The 20,171-nt window shown below is 48.3% G+C and overlaps 2 protein-coding genes across 7 annotated transcripts; one reads left to right on the forward strand and one right to left on the reverse strand.

Moving 5' to 3' along the window:
- Positions 1 to 14: 14 nt before the first annotated feature.
- On the reverse strand, positions 15 to 9,653 carry rab3ip (RAB3A interacting protein (rabin3)). Of its 5 annotated transcripts, none has more exons than XM_086201661.1 (14): positions 9,226 to 9,652; positions 5,898 to 5,998; positions 5,646 to 5,762; positions 5,375 to 5,541; positions 5,098 to 5,272; positions 4,624 to 4,719; positions 4,046 to 4,123; positions 3,413 to 3,622; positions 3,199 to 3,327; positions 2,669 to 2,781; positions 2,541 to 2,564; positions 2,199 to 2,298; positions 1,851 to 1,920; positions 15 to 1,652 (listed from the first exon to the last, which is right to left on the reverse strand). In XM_086201661.1, the coding sequence occupies exons 3-14, from the start codon at positions 5,733 to 5,735 to the stop codon at positions 1,573 to 1,575; spliced, it is 1,332 nt and encodes a 443-aa protein (XP_086057787.1). In that variant the 5' UTR covers positions 5,736 to 5,762; positions 5,898 to 5,998; positions 9,226 to 9,652; the 3' UTR covers positions 15 to 1,572. The 5 variants fall into 5 exon arrangements, with proteins under 5 accessions (XP_086057787.1, XP_086057786.1, XP_086057785.1 ...); XM_086201660.1 differs by having other exon boundaries at positions 15 to 1,655; positions 9,231 to 9,648; XM_086201659.1 differs by having other exon boundaries at positions 15 to 1,655; positions 9,226 to 9,648.
- Positions 9,654 to 10,231: 578 nt separating this feature from the next.
- proser2 (proline and serine rich 2) lies at positions 10,232 to 19,609 on the forward strand. Of its 2 annotated transcripts, none has more exons than XM_086201666.1 (4): positions 10,232 to 10,349; positions 11,871 to 12,051; positions 15,071 to 15,389; positions 15,596 to 19,609. In XM_086201666.1, exons 2-4 carry the CDS (start codon positions 11,974 to 11,976, stop codon positions 17,371 to 17,373), a joined length of 2,175 nt encoding a protein of 724 aa, XP_086057792.1. In that variant the 5' UTR covers positions 10,232 to 10,349; positions 11,871 to 11,973; the 3' UTR covers positions 17,374 to 19,609. The 2 variants fall into 2 exon arrangements, with proteins under 2 accessions (XP_086057792.1, XP_086057793.1); XM_086201667.1 differs by lacking the exon at positions 10,232 to 10,349 and adding an exon at positions 13,814 to 13,999 and having other exon boundaries at positions 11,907 to 12,051.
- Positions 19,610 to 20,171: the final 562 nt, after the last annotated feature.

Below are 20,171 nucleotides of genomic sequence, written 5' to 3' on the forward strand. Positions count from 1 at the left end.
CAGGAGGCGTCTCACACACACTAATACATCAGAGGTATCACTGTTTTTATTTCAGAGTGTCTGAGAGAAAAGGCACTAAACCAAACTGGGAGAGTGACAGTGACTTGGTGGGGTTTAAATGAACAACAGAACACACACACACACACACACGATTTCTCCTTGAACTCCACCTGAAGCTTCACCGACCACATCACAAATAAAGGTTTTCCTACAGAGACAATAAAGCTGCAAAGACATTTTTAGAGAAGTGTACAAAGTGATTATCGCTGCGTGGAGCTGGACGCCGCCAGTCCTCCTCCTCACTCCCCAACAGAACAAAAGCCCAAACCTCCCACCCACTGAAGGACAACAGTTTGGTTTGATCGGCGCCGATTCGTCACAGACAACTTTGGGCCTTTCAAACTTAACAGACGAAACATTTAACCGGTCTCTGATCTTCAGAACTGTAGTGTGACAGCAACGGGAAAATGAAATGTTTCACACATCAACCTTCAAAAGAAAAAAAAACATATTTTGAGAAAAAAATCTCAAGACAGTGCGAGGTCATGTTGGAGTGAGGAAAAAGCATTTTGTGATTTGTCAAAAACATGAGAATGATTTGCCTCCATAGTTTTGAGAGAGAAATCTACTCTGAGGGTGAGTCGTCAATCACAGCGAAGTGACTGATGTCATCCGAAATGTTTAAAAAGGCCTTTTGAGGCTTCCCCGCCTCCCACCGCTCTCTCTCTGATGAGCCGCTGTGGTTTGAACAGATTCAGCAAATCTTCATTCAGAGCTCAGATATTTGTGGGGTTTTTGTCAGTGTTTTAATGCAAAAATCGGATTTGTCAGAGCTAAAACTGTAGAGGTGCTTCAACCACAAGAAAAGGAATGGGAGAAACAACTTTTAAAAAGATAAAAGGGACATTTCAAATCAAAATTGTGGAAAAACAGTCATTTGTGATGTCATAAAGATGAAAAGAATCTTAATTTTGAGGACAGAGGCCGCGTGGAGAGTGCCGCTGATTCATGAAGGAACTCATTTCACCTGCAAAGAAAGGTTTACACGTTCTTTTAAAATTAGTCCTCGTTACCTTCATGCAACATGGTTTTATTACACTTTCAACATCTTCCTCCCAAACGTTTTAGAAAGAAATCTGACCGCCGATGGTTCCTCACTTGTAGTGCAGCCTCACTGCGGTTCTAACGTGGAGAACGCGTGGAACCTGTGGAGGTGACGGAGCCTCAGCTGAGCTCATCCAGCCAGCGGCGGACACGTTAGAGTTTCACTTGTCTGGTGTCTCTGGACTTCCTGCAGGAGTTCTGGTGTCGGTAAAGAAAGGTCACGTGACCTCAGGCGGGTCGTGACGACAACAAAGTTCCGTGTACACGTTCATGTTTTAATACAGATCAGCAACAACCGAGCAGTGTCTTTGTGATGATTGAGAACAAACACTTCCCCGCTCTCTCTCTCTCTCTCACACACGCGTGCGCACACGCACACACACAAGGAGGGGGTGGGACCAGAAACAGGGAGGGGGTGGAGCTTCAGGACAGAGTCTGCTTTGATTGGAGGGCTGGAACTTCCATCAATCACAGCTGATCTTTGTAGTAGCCCAGTTTAGCGAAGGACATTTCCCGCCGCAGCTGCATCACCTCCCAGAACATCTGCTCTGCTAAACAAAAACAACAACAACAACAACAACAACGACATTCCTTCATCCACTCACTGAAGAGTTACAAAACAACCAGGAGAAGAAGAAGAAGACGATGACGGGTTCATTTAGTCTGAAGAGAAACGTGAGAAATGTCTCCATTTCATTTGTCTACTCTTGATAAACAACGTGTGTGTGTGTGTGTGTGTGTCTCACCGTCCTGCTGTTTGACCAGCCCTTGGTGGATGTAGCGAATGTAGGTGAAGAAGTTACACACCGCTGTGATCTGAAAAATACACACACACACTCTGAGTCCATAAAGTTTTGACAAACAAGATTCAGGATTAAGAGAACAACAGGACTCCACGCTGACACCTGCAGGTCAGAAATATCTCACAAACTTGAGGACCAACTGATCCCCCTGGGGGACCAGAGGTGAACCAGGTCCCTCAGGACTCAGATCAGAGTTCACATCTATCGTGGGATAAACTTAGAACACTGCTTTTGTCCAGCAGGTGTCAGCGTGAGGGCGCATGAAGGATCCTTGGCGTCACGGATACTCACTCGGTATCGACAGTACGGAGACACGTAGTAGTAGTTGGACGAGTCCCCAAACTTGATTCTGTGCTTACAGGTTTTGGTCTGACCACTCAGGGCACATTTTCTATCACACACACACAAGAAAGAGTTATTTCCACGTGTGTGTTTGTCTCTGGATCCACAACTGTCAACAGTACATGAGTACTACAGTCGTACTACAGTAGTACGACTGGAGGAGACGGAGAGGGAGTGAGGTCAATATTTATCAAGGTTCATCCATCAGGATCTCTTTGATAAACCTGGACAGCAGGAAGGAAGGAGGGAGCAGTTAGAGGAGTGGAGGCGAGGACGAGAAGAGACACTTACGTGACGAGCTCTGCCCTTCGCCCACTAGAGGAGGAGAGTGAGGGAAGATGGAGAGATGAAGGAGAGAAAGATTGACGACGATGAGAACGAGTGTGTGTGTGTGTGTGTGTGTGTGTGTGTGGTCTCACTTTGGTCCTCCACACTCTACAGCCGAGGCTTTGACCACCGGCAGGGGCTGGAACCCGACCGGCTCCACACTGAGCGTGTTCTGCTCCACGGCCTCCAAGATGGCCGACCCCAGCTGAGGACAACCAGGACGTCCAGATGAAATAAACACCAGCAGATGACTTTAATAATAATAATAATAATAATAACAATAATAATAATAATAATAATAAGAATAATGACGATGACGACCACAGTGCCATGGGGGCTTGATCATTTCACAGTAAACTCATTTTGCTGGCAGCTCTTTGTTGTGGTTAGCCGTTAGCAGTTAGCCGTTAGCAGTTAGCCGTTAGCAGTTAGCCGTGGGCTGGGATTCCAGTTTGCAAGCAGCTGCACAGCTGTGATCCCAGCTCAGGACGACCAGCCTCCAGCACCAGGAAATACAGATTTTAGGAGGAAGACAGCAAACTTGTCTGAAGTTGTTCGGTCGTTCAGGGACGACCAGACGACTGAGGAGTGAAACGGGAGGACGGTGAGCAGGACTCGGCACCTCGCTCTTGCTGAAGGTGAGGCAGGGGTAGATGTCCTCGCGGTAAACCCTCTCAAGGAAGCAGCAGCTCCGGTCCAACGTAGGCTCCTCCCTCCACGCCTTAAACTCCCCGAACAGCTGGCCGTCCACCTGCAACACCACACCCCCACCCCCCCTGAGATTCCAGAGCAGCGCCGGTCTGATGGACATTTGTCAGGCGTAAATGTGCGCCCACCTCTCTGCACTCTCGTACGATGGGCTGCGTGGCCGACGGGTCGGGTTGCGTCCCCAGGATGGCTGAGGAGGTGCTCTTGTTCCTGCTGTGGCCCTTCCTGAAGGGAGTCTTCACCCCACCTCCCGAGGAGGGGAGTTCACCTACGGGGGAGGTGGGTGAGGAGAGCACCAGCGTCTTCAGGGCCTGGACCTCCGCCTGGAGGACGTCGATCTGAGGAGGAGCCGGAGGAGGAGATGAGTTTCTGATCCAGCAAGGATCCGGGAGACACGTTTGTGTACAGATGAAAACTTCCTCAACTCTCTGGAAATGAGGGGACACCCAGAGACGAACCAGACCAGGACCTGGAGGAGGTCTTGGTCTGGGGGACACAGCCTCCCTTCTGGAAAACCACGTTGGCATTTGCCACAGAAATGCAGCAGCGTGTGTGTGTGTGTTGCAGCGTGTGTGTGTGTGTGTGTGTGTTGCAGCATGTGTGTGTGTGTGTTGCAGCATGTGTGTGTGTGTGTTGCAGCATGTGTGTGTGTGTGTGTGTTGCAGCATGTGTGTGTGTGTGTGTGTGTGTTGCAGCATGTGTGTGTGTGTGTGTGTGTGTTGCAGCATGTGTGTGTGTGTGTGTGTGTTGACTGTAGTCACCTTGCCCAGAGCTTCTTTCAGCTGTTTTTCAGCATTTGCTTGTTTGACGTTGGCTTCTCGCACCATCTTGTGGGCTTCCTAGGAAACACACACACACACACACTTTACCATTTTTGAACATTTTCTAGACTCGTGATTGAAAGTAGTTTTAATTCTGATTGAAAAGCAACACCAACAGATCAACCTATAGGATGACAGTTGCAGTAAAAATACACACAGGAAAGCTCAGCTCTGTGTACAAGTACACAAACACACATACACACACACATACACGTCAAACCAACAACCCACACCACCATGATATCAAATATATGAGAATGACATTGAAAAAAATACATAAAAACAAAAACTCATCCCTGACATGCTAGCTTCCTGTTGGGCTACCACTTGGGGGTGATGAGGCCCCCTGCTGGGGTGGGCGGGGATAACAAGAGCAAGTCAAGAGTCTGGAGACACAAGACACCAGGCAGTGGACAGTGTGGGAGGAGACCTGAGAATGATCCGGTCCCACGTGTCTGTCTGGCTGCTGCCTGGAGGGAAACAGAGGAGACGGACAGACGGACGACAGCAGCACCGACCTGGAAGAGGCTGGCGGTGAGCTCCTCCAGCTCCTGGCCCAGCTGATCTCTGACTTTAGACAACCTCTCACACTCCTCATCCTTCAACAGCAGCTCCTTACACACACACACACACACACACACACACACACAATACCAAAACAGAAAAAGCAACAACCAAATAAACACATGGAAATGGAAATCATAGCATGGGAACAACAAACAAGGAGATGAAGAAACAAAAATTAGTGATGCAGATACGATCGTTTCCATTCAAAACAACAAAGATGCTAAAAAATAATGCCTACAAAGACATTGAGTGAAAAACAGATGATGTCAGTAATGTGTGCTGAGCAGGGATGCAGCCAAGCCTCACACACACACACACACACACACACACACACACATACACACAGCTAAGACCTATCAGATTTTTGTATCTCAGACTGTGAAGCCTCTTGGAGTCCTCACAGGTCCAGGAGTAGCGCCTCCTACCCTCTGGGCCTTGGCCAGCTCCTCCTTCAGCCGCTCGTAACCTTTCTCTCGGACCTCCATCACCGACGGGCTGCGAAGCCGCGACAGGCTGTCACTCAAGGCGCTGCACTCCTCCCCGTCCTCGCCGCACAGTGGCAGGTGACCGTCTGCTGACTCCGCCTCCAGGCCCGGAACACTGTGATGGCAGAATAAATTGTTCTCTTTTGATCACTGTGCTACCACTGGAGCTGCAGGAACATGACCATATAAGGATTTTTCGGGGGAGGGGGGCCATTACCTTCCATTGTGACTGTGGCGTGGCGTGGAGTAGACGGGCTGCGTGGGGAGCTGGTCAGCTCGCAGTGAGGAGGGGAGGCCAGGAGGGGGCGCTCCCAGAGAATGGGTACGATACAGAGAGGTGGGCGGGGTGCTGTGACGGGCGGGGGGGCGCTGCTCCGCTTGGTTCTACCGGAACACACGCGGAACCAAGACAGACACACATGAAGCTTCAGCAACCAAAACCCAAAGTGAAGGTCGAGGATGATGAGGGGAGGTGGCCTTCCTCCTACCTGGAGGTCAGGTGTGGTGGGCGAGGCCAAGTTGACCTCATGGAACCCCTCCAGAGCTTCGGCGTTAGTCTGACCGCTGCTGCAGGCCATAGCAGCTGCTCTCAGACATCATACACTCTACACACACACACACACACACACACACACACACACACACACGTGAAATTCAGAGATGTTGAAAGTCTTGAATCATTTCATGAGTTTTCATCAGTCAATATATTTTGAAGTGTGTGTGTGTGTGTGTGTGTGTACCATGGTGCAGCTGTGGATGGGGACGCTGGGACGGTGCCTGAGGACAGTCAGAACCTCATCAGAACCACTGGTGGCCTGCGGGAGACTGGACCCGCCTCAGCCTGCCAGGACAGAGAGACGAGCAGATTTGACCACACAAATGCAGGAGCGGCGACACTGAGCTGAGTGACCGGAACACACACACACACACACACACACTTTTATAACCCTAAAACTGAACCGGTTCCTGGTTTTTGCTGGCTGAGGAAAGATCCTTACATGATTCAGTTTTTTTTAATGTTGATGTTTTATTAACCTAAGATTTGATCAAGGAAGTTAGAAGATATTTTACCTTTAAAAAAAAAAAAAAAAAAAAGATTTTTGTAATCTTATGAATCAAAAGGTTGATCAAGTAATTAGAATGTGACTGAACCAGACCAGTGGTTTCACTGGTGGCGGTTGGACCCACCAGGCCAAGACATCTGGATCTCAGGATCATGATGAGTCATCAAGGTGTGGAGCTCCACCCACCCTGGCAGGTGTGTGAGGCTGGACTCTGGGTCAAACTCCAGCAGGAAATTCTCGGCTAACATGAAAGTGACGGACAACACCTCGTACCTGAGGTCCTCCTCCTTCATCATCATCCTCCTCCTCCTCCTCCTCTCAGGAAATTAGTGCCTCTGTTGTTGCTTCAGCGCACCGGTCCCACCTGCTCTGACAGGTGTGTGTGTGTGTGTAAAGTGGGTGTGTCTGACACTGAGCATATACACAAAAGCTGAACCAGGTGACTTTGAGCTGGCGATGAGTCAGAAAACTTCACTTATTTAAAGTTCCAGCTGAGCAACAAAGTTTCGTTACATCACTTCCCTCTTAGTTGGTGACACACACACACACACACACACACACACACACACACACACGTCAATAAAACCCAGGTGAAACCCAACATGCCTTCTATGCTCTCTCCCCTCTGCCCGTCTCCATGGAGACCAGTCCTGGAGAGAGCCGGGGGTAACCTGACACACAAAGGGATTCTGGGTAAAGATCCAGTTACCACACACACACACACACACACACACACACACACCATCAGGACCAACCAAACACTCCAGCTGACACGGAGACCTTCGCCTCTGGTGACAAAGAAGAGGACACTCAAAAACTCTACAGGCCATCATGGACGGTGGCGGTCACCTGCTGTATCGCCACCCACGCCCAGAGAGGCGTGTTCAGTGGGAGGCTCCTCCCCCAGGACGAAAACAAACAGACTCCTTTGTCCCCCGAGCCATCAAACTGTTAAACTCTGCACTCGGGGGGAGGGGGAGGGGGAGGAGGAGTGCATGAGCCAGGACACTGGACATCTGCTCCTGACTCCATCACCTCCTCACCGTACCGTCACACATCCACACGTACAAACACACACGTGTGATAATGGAGAGGGTTACACACGGCAAGATGCTTGATTACTGACACCATGATACTTAATACACTTTCTGTTATACTGCAACATAATGAGCAACTATCATTACTACCACTACTACTACTACAACTGCTACTACTACTGCTGCTACTACTACAACTGCTACTGCTACTACGACTGCTACTACTTTTACAAGTGAAATTGTTTTTTGTTTTTTTTGTTCCCAACTGTGTTAATAAGTTTGTTGTTTATTTGACAGGTTTCAATCCATCATCCATCCATCCCTCCCTCCATCCATCATCATCCATCCCTCCATCATCCCTCCATCTTCTCCCTCTCCTCCTGTTCAGGGTGGTGGGGGTGGAGCCTATCCCAGCAGCCTTCCCCCTGGACAGGTCACCAGTCCATGGCAGGGCCAACACATAGAGACAGACAACCATTGGCTCTCCCAGCCACGCCTACGGTCAATTTAGAGTCTGGATTAACCTGGTCCCTCTTGATGTCTTTGGACTGTGGAGGAAGCTGGAGTACCAGAGAGAACCCAGCAGGAACAGGGAGAACATGGAGACTCACACAGAAAGACCCTGTGCTCCTGCATTGCTGGACAACAAACGAGACCAAATGCGCCGATGAAGCTGCTCCACGCCCACTGGTCGGTCTGTTGTGATGAACCTGACTGCTGATGCAGCGAGGGAGAGCTCAGAGTGACATCATCGTTCTCATTCCAATCCAAAACCTGGATCAAGAAGTTCTGGTGTCAAGTCGTTGTCTTCTGTGTGGAGAACCTGATATTTCGTCTTTAATGAACTTCTGACAAAAAACTAAAGGTCTGAGTCTCCCCGAGTCGCTGCTGGTGATGAGCAGAGATTCCCTGAGCAGCCCAGACAGCTGGAGCTCGACGGCGTTCACCTGGAGAGCTGCCCTGTGACACAGACACCAGTCACCGCAGCTGAAGCTTCTGAGTCCTGAAACGAGTCCAGAATCAAGCAGGACACCACATGGATGTGGAGGGTGGGGATGTCCCAGGCTGCTGTCCGGGTGAGGACTCGAGCTGAGCCCCCCAGGATGATTCAGCACGGGACGCGTGAGCGCGGGCGGATTGAAACTAGCGAACCCGAGTCTCAATCCCCTCCATCAGCTCGCTGAAACACGACGGGTGAGGGCATCATGCCATCAGCAGCAGGTCACTGGGACTGACTGCTGCTCACCAGAACTGCAGTACGTGCAGTAACACTGACCCGGCAGCGTCTCTGCTGTTTGCTCGCGGGTTCGAGTCCCGCCGCGGGGTCTGACAGGCACACACCAGTGACAGCTAGCTGGGGGTTAGCCGCCGCCGCCACTAGCCGCGGGGCTACCTGGCAAATAACCGCTTCACGGGGCTCTGGCGGCTAACGCTCGAAGGCTAACGGATGCTGTCCGTCCGTCCGTGACAAGCATGACGGATGGACGCGTCCAGGTGTCTCTGCTCATCCTGTAGAGCTACGAACTAGTAACGTCACACCGGGCACCCGCGCTAGCTGCGCTATAGCGGTCCGGCAGACGGGCTGTCAGCACTCAACAAAACCAATCGCTCTCCAACGTCCCCACTACTCGCTTACTGATGGGGGGAAGCCCTGCTTCCATTATCGGCCACAGTTCGAACCCCACAGACGGGTTGCTAAATACACGAGGACTGACAACACAAGTGCACGTCACCTGAAATTTAGGTTTGTTCGGGTCATCTATTGTTTAACATCAGGACTGTCTTTGTGGTCGATAATTTGATCCAGATTTCACGGGGAAGGATGGAAACTGCGACAGATGGTTTCGTGTCCGATAATGGGCGCATCTAATGTCATTATATATTCGTGTGTAAGCTAACTTAGCTTGCAGGCTAAGTGAGTTACGCTAATTCAGCTCAGGAGAAGAGCGCGTTAGCTGGGTACTCACCGGACCTTCGTGTGGACAGGAACCGGTACGGTGCTCCTCCGGTGCAGCGCCGAATTAAACCGACCGACAAACTGCTCACCGGTGCGGTTGTTGACGCAAACCCGGAGCGGGTTACTCCAAGTAGACGGTGCGTTTACGACCACTCGGAAACTACAACGTCAACACCTTTAACTGGTTTGTAATCAAGGCATGATGAAGGGATCTGCTGTGCAACATTGCCCCCCAGTGTTAGAAAGGGTAAAATGCGAATACCTTCATTTCAGAGGTCATTTTTCAGAAGAACCTTTCAAATAAAATAAATTTTAAAAAAAATAATTGACTTAATAACGTAACACAACACACGTCAACACGTCAATAAAAAAATCATATCTCAGAATTTACAGGTCAGAACAACAAATATGAATTCAAAACAATCGTGCATCATGAAGCATGTATAACAAGTACAACATGAAAAATGTTAAACAGGGTTGGAATTCATTCATTACGGGGAAAACACATGTTAAAAACAGTTTTAAAAAATAAAAGCAAAATTTATTCAAATTCAAATTCCAAGACTTTTCCTGGTTTTTCCTAAACTGGATGAATCCTGCATTTTCACTAAACTGGTAGAATTCAACCACCAGATGGCGCCACAGAAAAATCAGCAGGTTTCTCGTCGCTGCTCGTGAATAATCCCAGAATATCTGCTACAACAAGAACAAGAACAAGAACAAGAACAAGAACAAGGACAACAACAACAACAACAACAACAACAACAACAACAACAACAACAACAACAAGCCCTGGTGGAGGTCAGCTGAGTTTCATATTCTGATGTTTCAGACAAAATCAAAGTTGAAGACGTTGAAAGTGAAATTTTGAGGCGGATTTGAGTTGAGAATAACTTTCCAGCGTGTCACCGCAGTCACCTCCCTACACACACACACACACACACACACACACGCTTGACAGTTGTGGGTGGAGTCTCCCTCGTGGCTAAAACTGGTGCGTAATGAGCTGCGGTGCAGTTTTACGCGCGGAGCGCAGGGAGAGAAACCGGACTTCTTCAGGAGCGTGATTCCTGGCGATCATCTCTCCGGAGGAAAACACACTGGTTGATCATGAATGACCTCTGGAGCTGCTGGGTAAGCCCCGCCACTCACCCTGGCACGGAGAAATACACTCTTATACGATAAGTTTAAAAAAATAAAAGTGACTTGTTTGTCAGAATGTTGGAACCTTTGTTTGACCATTCGGAATTACATGTCTGGTCAAATCAAAATACCAGATAACAAAACTGGGAAGTGTTTCGGATGCGTAAATGGCAATGAAAAGGTTTTCATGAACTTAACACCATTAAAATGTGTTCAGAAAGTTCAGAATTCATTTACTTTGCTCTGCTGCTGCCACGCTTGTGTTTGATGGGCTGATGACCGTCATTTTCAATGAATGAAAATCTCAACGTCATTTAGGTGGAAAACCTGACATCAAGCTTCATCTGAACTCCAGAAACAAACAACATTACACAGAAAACAGGAAATAAAGTGGTTTGAGAGAGGGGTTTTTCTTGGTGTTTAATCTGCCGGGTGCATTTCCACACCAGCTGGCGCGTCCGACCCCCCCAGCGACACCACTGAAGCACGAAACTCGCCCTGAGATGCTGGGGGTCAGGGGAACTTCCTGGCGACGATCTGTGTTTGTTTGGCGTTCACCTGACAGAACTTCTTCGTGTGGGAGCAAACTGTGATTGTTCTGTCAGAGCCCCAGAAACAGAACCCTTAGTCAACGGATCACGGCCTCCTATGACCTGTGTGAAACAGAAATCTGCTGCATTTGACCCAAACAGAGAACCGGCTGGTTCCAAGCTAGCCGCTGACCCAGCTGAGGTCCATAACGTTACTCTGTTCTGGGTGAATGAGTTTGACCCGGGACCGAACCCAAACGGACCGCTTCTCAGTACCAAATTTGAGAGTGAAGTTTCCACAACCTTATCTCAACTTCAGCCTCTGCTACTCAAACATTGTCTCGGCTCCAGCGGGGGGTTCTTTCTTTTTTACCTTCTTTTTGATCAGAGCAGGGAGGAATGCGTCGGTGCGGAAGCTCCAGAGTTTCAGCCCAGCAGCCTGTTCCAGCCATACTGGTCCATCAGGTCTATTTCCATTCCCGTAGCCTGAGTAATCCCAGTCACAGCGCCTCAGAGGCGGCTCACTAAAACACTCACGCATGATTGACAGGCAAATCAGCTGGTCGTCTTCATGATTCCTCAGGAGCTCTTCCTGATCTCGCTCGTTATCTCGTGAAATCATCAGGTCGCTCATGATCCTGCTTCACATCATCATCATCAACATCAAACTCATGAGGTGAATTAACTTGAGGTCCTGAGAAAATGGAGAAACTGCTAAATCTCAAAATAGAAGTTAATGATGTCACCAGTGCAAGATGATCCAAAACAAGCCAAGTTTCTCAGATCAAAATGAACTGATGGTGAGAAAACGGCATGAAGACGTAATTAGAAGCTTCCATATAATCTGGATTTTTAATCCAGGAATATTCGAAGACTGTTGCCGACAGCAGCTTCCTCTTGTGACACTGTGACCTTGGCTGACCTTGTCCGGTGGGGTCGTGGCGGTTGAGGTTTGACCTCTTGTTCTTCCTGGTGTCCACAGACTCTCATAGCGAGACCAGACATGATTGTGGTGTAGCGCCACCCAGGACCGCCGGTCCCTCCATGAGCTGCCCAAAGGTCGGCTCACGTCTGACACTCGCACCATGGACGTCCATCCGTCAGCTAACGCTCAGCGCCACCTCAGGGTCAACGGCGACATCCTCCAAACCATCAGGCCTGGTGTGAGTACTTGAAAACCACTGAAGTTACTTGAGAAGTTACTTTTATGTCACATGACAAAGTATCATGTATGATTTTGGGTATGAAAAGTACACATAGCCTCATAGATAAGATTTATGAGTAGGATTAAACAGCAACGGCAACAAATTTGACATAAATCTTTATTAAACAAGCAAAAACTAGCTAAAGTGAATTCTGAAATAAATATGAGAATATAGGATTTAAAAACGATTGCAAGTATGGCCAGCTTCTGTAGAGAACTGGGCTAGCCCACAGCTAACGCAGCAGCCTGAAGTTTGCCACGTTAGCTGGAATGCTAGTGTGTGCTAGCTGGTTATATTAGCCGACGCTACTTGTGGGTATTTCTTGAGAACAAAAGAACATAACTTGAATGAACCTAATTGCAGCACTTTTACCACTCATTTCTGCCCGGCAACAGTTCCTGTCAACTTTGTTATTGTTAAGCGTGAGAATCCTCTAACAGCGGATATCACACGCGGTGCCTTTAACCACTGGAGTTTGACTGCTAAAATTACTGCAGTGTGTGGAGTTTTGTGAGTACCGTCATAAGACGAGGATCTGTTGGGTCGGCCGGAGCACAGAGGAGTCCTGTCGAGCCAGTAAACACACTCAGGTATCAGATGAACAGCTGATGACTGGAGCTCGCCTCCGCCGAGTGTTTACACAAAGCAGCCAGTCTCCACAGACACAGAGACATCACATCTGCTCCTAATCCCTTCACCTGCCTTGGGGAGGACATTTATTGTCACCAGACGACTTGGCGGAACCGGTCGAGCTGCAGTTTCCGAGGTTCCCAGCTGCTTCTCAGTAACAGAGGTCATTGACTCCGCTGAAACCAGTGCATCCGGCGACTTGATCTCGCCCTGGTTTCTGGTGGGTGTTGCTGCAGGTGTCTTTGTGTGTCTCTTCACTGTTGTTGAAGTTTTGAAAAAAGAAAAACGCTGCCATCAACAAAACCTCTCAACCGCCACGTTGGCCGTCGCCTGAAGGTCACGACCTTGACAGGCCTTAAATAAACAGCTTTCTTAGGCAGTTTACTCAAGTCTGGCGCTTACGAGGGCCACTCGTCGAGGCGGTCAGTGACTTCGGAGGAACCAACCGGGTGAAATGAAGAATAAATGTAAGAAAATCAGACTCCAGCATCTCTGTTCAATGTAAAGTTTGACTTTAGTTCAAATCAAAAGAAAATATTCAACTTTTCACTCATTAATCTGGGAGCTTAACTTATTTCACAGACTACAAAATTTATATTCCTCCTCAGTGGACAAACAGAATTTTGAGATTTTTCTAAGACAATCATGCATGAAATGTTCCACCTACCTAAAACAGGCCCTGGGGCCCAAATCTGGACTCCCATTTGTCAATAAATCAAGCCCTTTTATTTAAAATGTAAAATGTTTTTTTAAAAAATGATGTAAAAAGTTGTTTCTATGAAGGACAAGGCATCGCTGAGGCTGAGCAACACTGTTGTTTTTGTCTTGAAGGCCTCAGCCGCGTCAGCCGTGGCTTCACGCTTCCATCGACCGTTGCAGAACTTTATTTTATCAGCCACTTAGAGCAAACTTTGGCCTAAAGTTTTGAAGAAGACGTGGACAATTGATAGATTTTGGTGAAATCTTGCAATTTCAAGCTTAGATTTTTACCATCTCGGCTGATAGAAACACGTCGCTCATGATTTGTTCAACTGTTGTTGGGAAGGTAAAAATCAATGATAAATAACGCAGTGTAGACGATTTCTTACAGGAAACGTCTACAGCAGTGAAAAGACAGACAGACATTCCTCCAGTAACGAGATCAGTCCACAACTATCAACTATAAGCAGGCTTACGTCTCCCAGCTCTGCCCTTTGGGCCGCGTACGTTTGAGAGCTTTGAGCTGCTGCTGCTGGAGCGAAGCTGTGAGGAAACAGGAAAAGGAAAGAAAATTAAGGTGAGGAAATGATTGCCCCGTAATTATAACTTGAGTAAACAGTTTTCAGATTGGTGAAATGTACTGCAGTAAAGGAGGAACTTTTGGGGAAATACAGTCAGCGCGACGCTGCCTTTGACCTTGGATGGACATCCATCTTCTTTCTTTAAAACTTTAGGGTGATTGGATCCACACCCAGATGCATCGCCAGAGTTTAAACTCCCCGAACACGTTAAATGTTACAAGTGCTCTTGCTCTGACTGCAGTAGTCCCCCCACACACACACACACAACTGTTTATTTTTAGGTCCATTACACACCATTACTGGGGACGTACCTCTCCCTTCAGCCACGAGGTCGGACTCGATCTTTATCAACACTGAGAACGAGCTCAGAGCGAAAACGCAGCACCAACAGTCGCCCATTGTGCTGTTAGCCAGGACAGGTACCTGTGGAGGCTAGGAGGAGATGGGGAGAGATGAGGAGGCAGGGGCCCTCCTCCGTCAGAAGAGAGGGACATTTGAGCTAAATATAGGGCGAGGGGGGTGGGGAGGGCTGGGATGCAGGAACAAGCAGGTCTGTGTTCGTGTTGTTGGCCGACACGTGACGACTGTAAGAGCAGCGTTGCAGCACTGTGAAGCACCAGAGCGGTTCTATGAGGCAAAAGGAAGATTCAGCTTTCACCTTTAAATCAAAGCTTCACACACCAGACTGTAGAAACTGGACTCCAGGTTTGGAGCTGAAGTGAGCGTGCTTCCAAACTGCAGTCTTTCTAACAGCCGGTGGCGATGAAACAAAAACAAGTCTGATTGGACAGAATTCTGAGGAAAATGACTCGTTTCATCAGCAGCCACCAAAAATGAGGGGCAGGAGGCTGTCGACCAAACTGTCACTGGATAAACTGATGCCCACAAATAAAGCTTGTTTGATTCCATGCAATGAAGGGTCCCGATCCCGATAGGACTCATCATGGACTGTATTTTGAGGAAACAATCAGAACAAAACCTTAGCAACTGTGACAAAGACAAGAGCCATGAAAGTATTTGGTGGTTCAAACATCCTGGCACACGTTGTTTCTCTCTGGCCATTTCAGGAGGAAGATACGCTGCGGTTTCTGAGCCAGGAGGAGAAGGAGTGCCTCCGATTCTTTGAGAAGACCATCGACTCGTTGGAGGACAGCCTGGAGGTGGACGAGCTGAGGCCCAGACAGGCGAAGCCCCCTGTCAGCACCAGCCCCCCTGCTGAGGAAATGGACGGACCGATTGCAGCCTCGAGTCCAACCCCCGTGGCCATCCTGTCCTCCCTACAGGCCAGACCTGCCACTCCAAAAGACCACGATATTATAGATCTGGTCCACCCAGGACCAGACCTGGTACAGACCAAACAACTGATCTTCAGTCCCACTGATCCAGGTACAAAACTACAGTTGGTTGTTCCTCACATTTTCACTGGGCTAAAAATGAGGACGAGAATAAAGCCAGTGAAGTACTCATGGGTCTATGCCGTGAAATTGCAGGAACACACACGTTCCCAATGGAAATCAGGGGCTTGACCCCAGTGCCCTCTAAGGTAGAATCGAATCTGTACATATTTTAATTTTGAAATTTGTTCCTTCCAGATTTCCAGAGTATGATGCCAATCCCTGACAGCCACTTTGAGATAAAGGCGAGGCACGATCCCGTGGACCACCTGCCGTCAGAGTACAACCCTCCCCTGCCAAGTGGCAGCTACGAGTCTGCAGACAGCCCCTCCTCCTACCACCCTCCAGGATGTATCCCCACCCCTGTCCTGATTGCCCAGAAGATTGCCGAGAACCAGGCAGGTGGAACCTCTAACCTCAATCCCTCTTCAGCTCCATGCCGTCTCGGCCTGGAGTCAGAAAAGCCTCCGAGCAACAGCACCGATCTCGTCAGTAAACAGGGTCCTCCTACGACTGCCAAGCCGACCCGATTCCCAGCCAACATCAGCATCATCATGGGCAGCAAAGAGCACCAGAACCAGTCCCTGCCTAATGTGAACATCCAGGAGAGGCGGGCACTGATGCTGGCTAATCTATCAGGAACTTCACACACTCTGCTGCAGGAAGATCCTAAACTGGATGCAGAGCACAGGAATCAAAGTATTCCCAGTCGCAGCGTTTCCTTCAGGGATCCCACACCAGAGAAATCCAGGATGGAGGCCCTATCAAAGCTGGGCCTGACCAGGAACCGAGCCATGTCTGGAGATGTGACAGTCCTTGACCCCTCTAACAGCAACCCACCAAGTTCTCACACTGGGGCAGAAACCAGCACTGCGCCTCCGGAGGTCAGACCTTCCCCAACAACAGACACCAGCACCAAACCACCAGAAGCTGACACGCCGTCTCCTCAAAGCCAGACCTATGTCGACAGAAAGCCAGAGCTTCTGCAGTTGGATCCTCCCACGAGCCATGAGGAGAAAAAGCACCAAAAGAGTTTACCTCCTCTGGAAACCAAGGCATCCCTCACCCCTCCACCAGAGGTCTCCTTGCTGGAATTCAACAGCTATGGAGGGAAATCCATCGTGGTAAACCCCTCCGTTTCACTCAGGAGCGAATCTGTGACTCCCCCAATTAGCCCTGAACCTAAAACCCAACCCCCTGCACTGGCTAACCCCAGTGAGTTCAACAGCTATGGAGGGAAGACCAAAGTCATGACCCCTGTTGTAGCCGTTCATCGGAGCGAGCCTTTCCGGAGCGACTCTACTAGGAGCGACCCTCCCTGGAGCGACTCTACGAGGAGCGACCCTCCCCGGAGCGACTCTACTAGGAGCGACTCTACTAGGAGCGACCCTCCCCGAAGCGACTCTACTAGGAGCGACTCTACTAGGAGCGACCCTCCCCGAAGCGACCCTCCCCGAAGCGACTCTACGAGGAGCGACCCTCCCCGGAGCGACTCTACTAGGAGAGACTCTACTAGGAGCGACTCTACTAGGAGAGACCCTCCCCGAAGCAACTCTACGAGGAGCGACCCTCCCCGGAGCGACCCTCCCCAGAGAGACCTTCCCGACATCCTGAGCTCACATATTGACAAGAGTCACACCATGCCTGCCAGATCAGGGCCTCTACCAACCGAGCTCAACAGCTATGGAGGAAAGAGCCGAAACTTCAATCCCTCCATGGGGTTAAACCGCCCTTCCGACACCCCAGCAAAGACTTTCAAACCCCCCCCTCCAGCCCCAAATCCAAAACCTCCTCGGCACTCCTACCACCTGGCTGGCCACAAACCGGTGCCGCGAGCCTTGTCCCCTGATCACAAGCGGAGATCCAACTCCCTTTTCCGTCCTCAAGGCATCACCGTGCAGTTTTCTGGACGGGGGGCGTCAGATGAATCTCGCAGGGAGGCTTTGAGGAAACTGGGGCTGCTGAAGGACTCTTGATAAACTCTGGGGTCGTCATCTAGAGTCTGTCGAGCCGGACTCTGTGGTGTGTACCCGCTGGTGGAGGTTGTACGCTGTATGTTTTCCCGTGCGTGTGGGAGAGTGAGGGGTGGTGGTATGGATCTAATTTACTGAGGAATGGAACCGGATCCTACCAGTTCTCTCTTCCTTCCTCGTTGACTCTGAAGACATTGTATACCTCTATGAACTGAAGTGTCTTCGTCCTGCGCTGATCAAATAACAGTCCCTTCTGTTTTGTTTGCAACATGTGAGAGTAAGAATACGACGATTCCTCGGAGTGTGCAAACCGACCGCAACAAAGCCAACATGAAAAAAATCAAACGGGTCGGCACAGAATTCTATCAGTTCTTTTCGGCCCTTCTAGCGACATTCGGCTGACAGGCGGATCGGTGTGGAGGTAAAACCAAAACAAAGTAAGACAAAATGCAAATGAGCAGAACTGTTGCATTTTAATTGCAAAGTGCAATTAAAAAATGTAAGAAAAACGAGTGATGAATTTATAAAACACAAACAACTTTACTTTAAAAGCATCTTAATTGTGCCAACAGTTTAATATTTGTAAAATTTTAATTGAGACATGTAGAATTAAGAAACTCTAAGCTTCGATTTTTTTTTTTTACTTTTACCAACTGAGTCGGGCTTAATTTGTTTAAGGACAGTTGGAAAACTGGTAAACTGTGCAACTTTGATGATTAAAAAAAGCAGGTTTTGGGTTCATTGACAGGAGCAAAATTTAGCAGTAATATTCACTCAAAAATTACTCAAATATGATAGAAGTTTCTGAGTACTTTTTCCATTGCTCTCTTTTGTCTAAAAACGATTTATAAAAGAATAAAATAAAAAAAAATTTAAAATGTTAATTAATAAATTCAAAACAATGAGAAAAGAGCTCCAGATATTTTACATGCTACGGAGGACTGGATTGGCCAGAGGGAAAAATGTGGAAGCAGAAATTTTAAATTAAATCCTGAGGCCCAAAAAATTTAACTTGTTCCCAAGATGCAGGTTTTTTTTTTTTTAGTACTTCCTCAACAACTTATATCTTGTGGGCACAAATTATTTAAATTGAGGGAACAAGTTATATTTAGTGGCTTTCAAATTGTGATTGTTTTCCTCTCCATGGCGACCCCAGGACCCCGTGTCCTTCCTTCTACAGAGTCTTATGTATCTTCCTTCTTGCAGTCAGGTGACACAAACGTTCCTACAGCGACGGTGACGTCTGTATCACCTGCGACTTCAGAACCTTTCATGTTCTTACTGGTTTATTTACCGTTTTGGGGCATTTTATTATTTTAGCGACATTTTAGTCAGGCGTTCTCTCTTTTCCCCCCGTCTGTCAGCGACTGGGGGCAAATCCTAAGCACTTTTCTCAAGAGTAAATTTTCTCACTTCTGAAAGAGCCAAAACGCGATTGAAAGTTTCTGCTGTGCAATCCTGCCGTATTAAAAGTGAACAACAGATGATCTAAAGAACAAAGACCCACAACAGAACGTCTGGTTCAGAAGTGAAAGGGATTCTTAGGAGATGTGAAGCTGCAGTGAGGCGGAGGATATTTTTACTCGGCTGAACAAACTACCCACGCTAAACCACAGACTGTGGAATGGCTTTTGTGGTCTTCGACTGTTCTAGCCGGCTACTTTAGAGCGGTTCTTTAGGGATGGGCGAGCACATGGCATGATAGAAAACACAAGCACTAGAACCGCGGCGTCCAGAAATACGTGCTGGGTTACTTCTGGGTTTTTATCCTCTCCAACTGTTTTTGATGCGTTTCTGACATTCACATGTGTTATTTAACTGTTGTAGCAGCATAAGCGTGTGTGTGTGTGTGTGTGTGTGTGTGTGTGTTTACTGACTCCAGCCTCTGTAGTTCACCTACAGTCAATTTTGAAGTACATTTAGTCTCACAGAGAAGTACTACTCCTCTGTGAAGTTTAGGGATTGTTTACAGACTCCGGTTCTCTGTAGTACATCTACAGATCTTTTGAAGTATCTTATGGTGCATACGTACAGTCAGTAACTTCATTGTGTACTTTACTTTTTGGGGAATGTCTATGGATTCTATGTCTATGGAGGTGCATCCCTGTGTGGTAAATGGGAAGATCTGACAGTCGCTGCTGACAGCCTGGAAAACTCTGAATATCATGGAAACGCTCCTGTTGAACGCCTGTCAATTATTAAACGGAATAATTTCTCTCCCTCTTTCTCCTTGTTGTTCTTTGAGTAACTGTGGAATGTCAAGAATGAAGAGCAGTTCAATGATTTTCCTGGTCAGTAGAGAATCAAACCCGACTGGGAAGTTCATCCTGTGGGAGGATTTGAAGGAATACTCTGCTTGGACAAGGAATTCTTGGACTTTTCCCACAAGAAAAGTGTGTTTATCTCATGATTTCTGCTCTGGAAGCTTTGAGTTTCCTCTTCACACAGCTTGAAGTCCCAAATGTCACCAATGTCATTTGTTCTGATTCTGGTTTCAGTCCCTGAAGTGACCCGGGTTCTGCTTGTTGTAGTGGGGATGTGAGTCTTGACCTGAGACCCTACCAGAGAATTTATTAGCCTGGAAACGAACGAGTATCAGGAGGGAGGATGGTCAGAGCACCCCCCCCCCCCCCCCCCCCCCGCACAGACACACACGATAAACTCCAGACAATGATGATGATGATGATGATTCCAAAACAGCTGGAGGGAACTCAGCTCGGGGGGAACCTGAGAACAGGCGTGAGCTCATGTGTGGCTCCTCACTAGAACCTCCGACATCCGCAATGACATCATCGATTTAT

Source organism: Aulostomus chinensis, chromosome 4, assembly GCF_037954235.1.
Source record: "Aulostomus chinensis isolate RoL2024-O1b breed Wild chromosome 4, RoL_Achi_v1.0, whole genome shotgun sequence".
NCBI classification, from domain to species: domain Eukaryota; kingdom Metazoa; phylum Chordata; class Actinopteri; order Syngnathiformes; family Aulostomidae; genus Aulostomus; species Aulostomus chinensis.

Bases quoted from the DNA above. Each gene is read 5' to 3' on its own strand.
- rab3ip (XM_086201660.1), bottom strand. From the start codon at position 5,735: ATGGCCTGCAGCAGCGGTCAGACTAACGCCGAAGCTCTGGAGGGGTTC. The intron at 2,299-2,540 runs GTAAGTGTCTCT...TGTGTGTGATAG, and splicing joins CGAAGGGCAGAGCTCGTCAC to AAAATGTGCCCTGAGTGGTC. The intron at 1,921-2,198 runs GTGAGTATCCGT...TGTATTTTTCAG, and splicing joins CTCCGTACTGTCGATACCGA to ATCACAGCGGTGTGTAACTT.
- proser2 (XM_086201666.1), top strand. From the start codon at position 11,974: ATGGACGTCCATCCGTCAGCTAACGCTCAGCGCCACCTCAGGGTCAAC. The intron at 12,052-15,070 runs GTGAGTACTTGA...TGGCCATTTCAG, and splicing joins TCCAAACCATCAGGCCTGGT to GAGGAAGATACGCTGCGGTT. The intron at 15,390-15,595 runs GTACAAAACTAC...TGTTCCTTCCAG, and splicing joins CTTCAGTCCCACTGATCCAG to ATTTCCAGAGTATGATGCCA.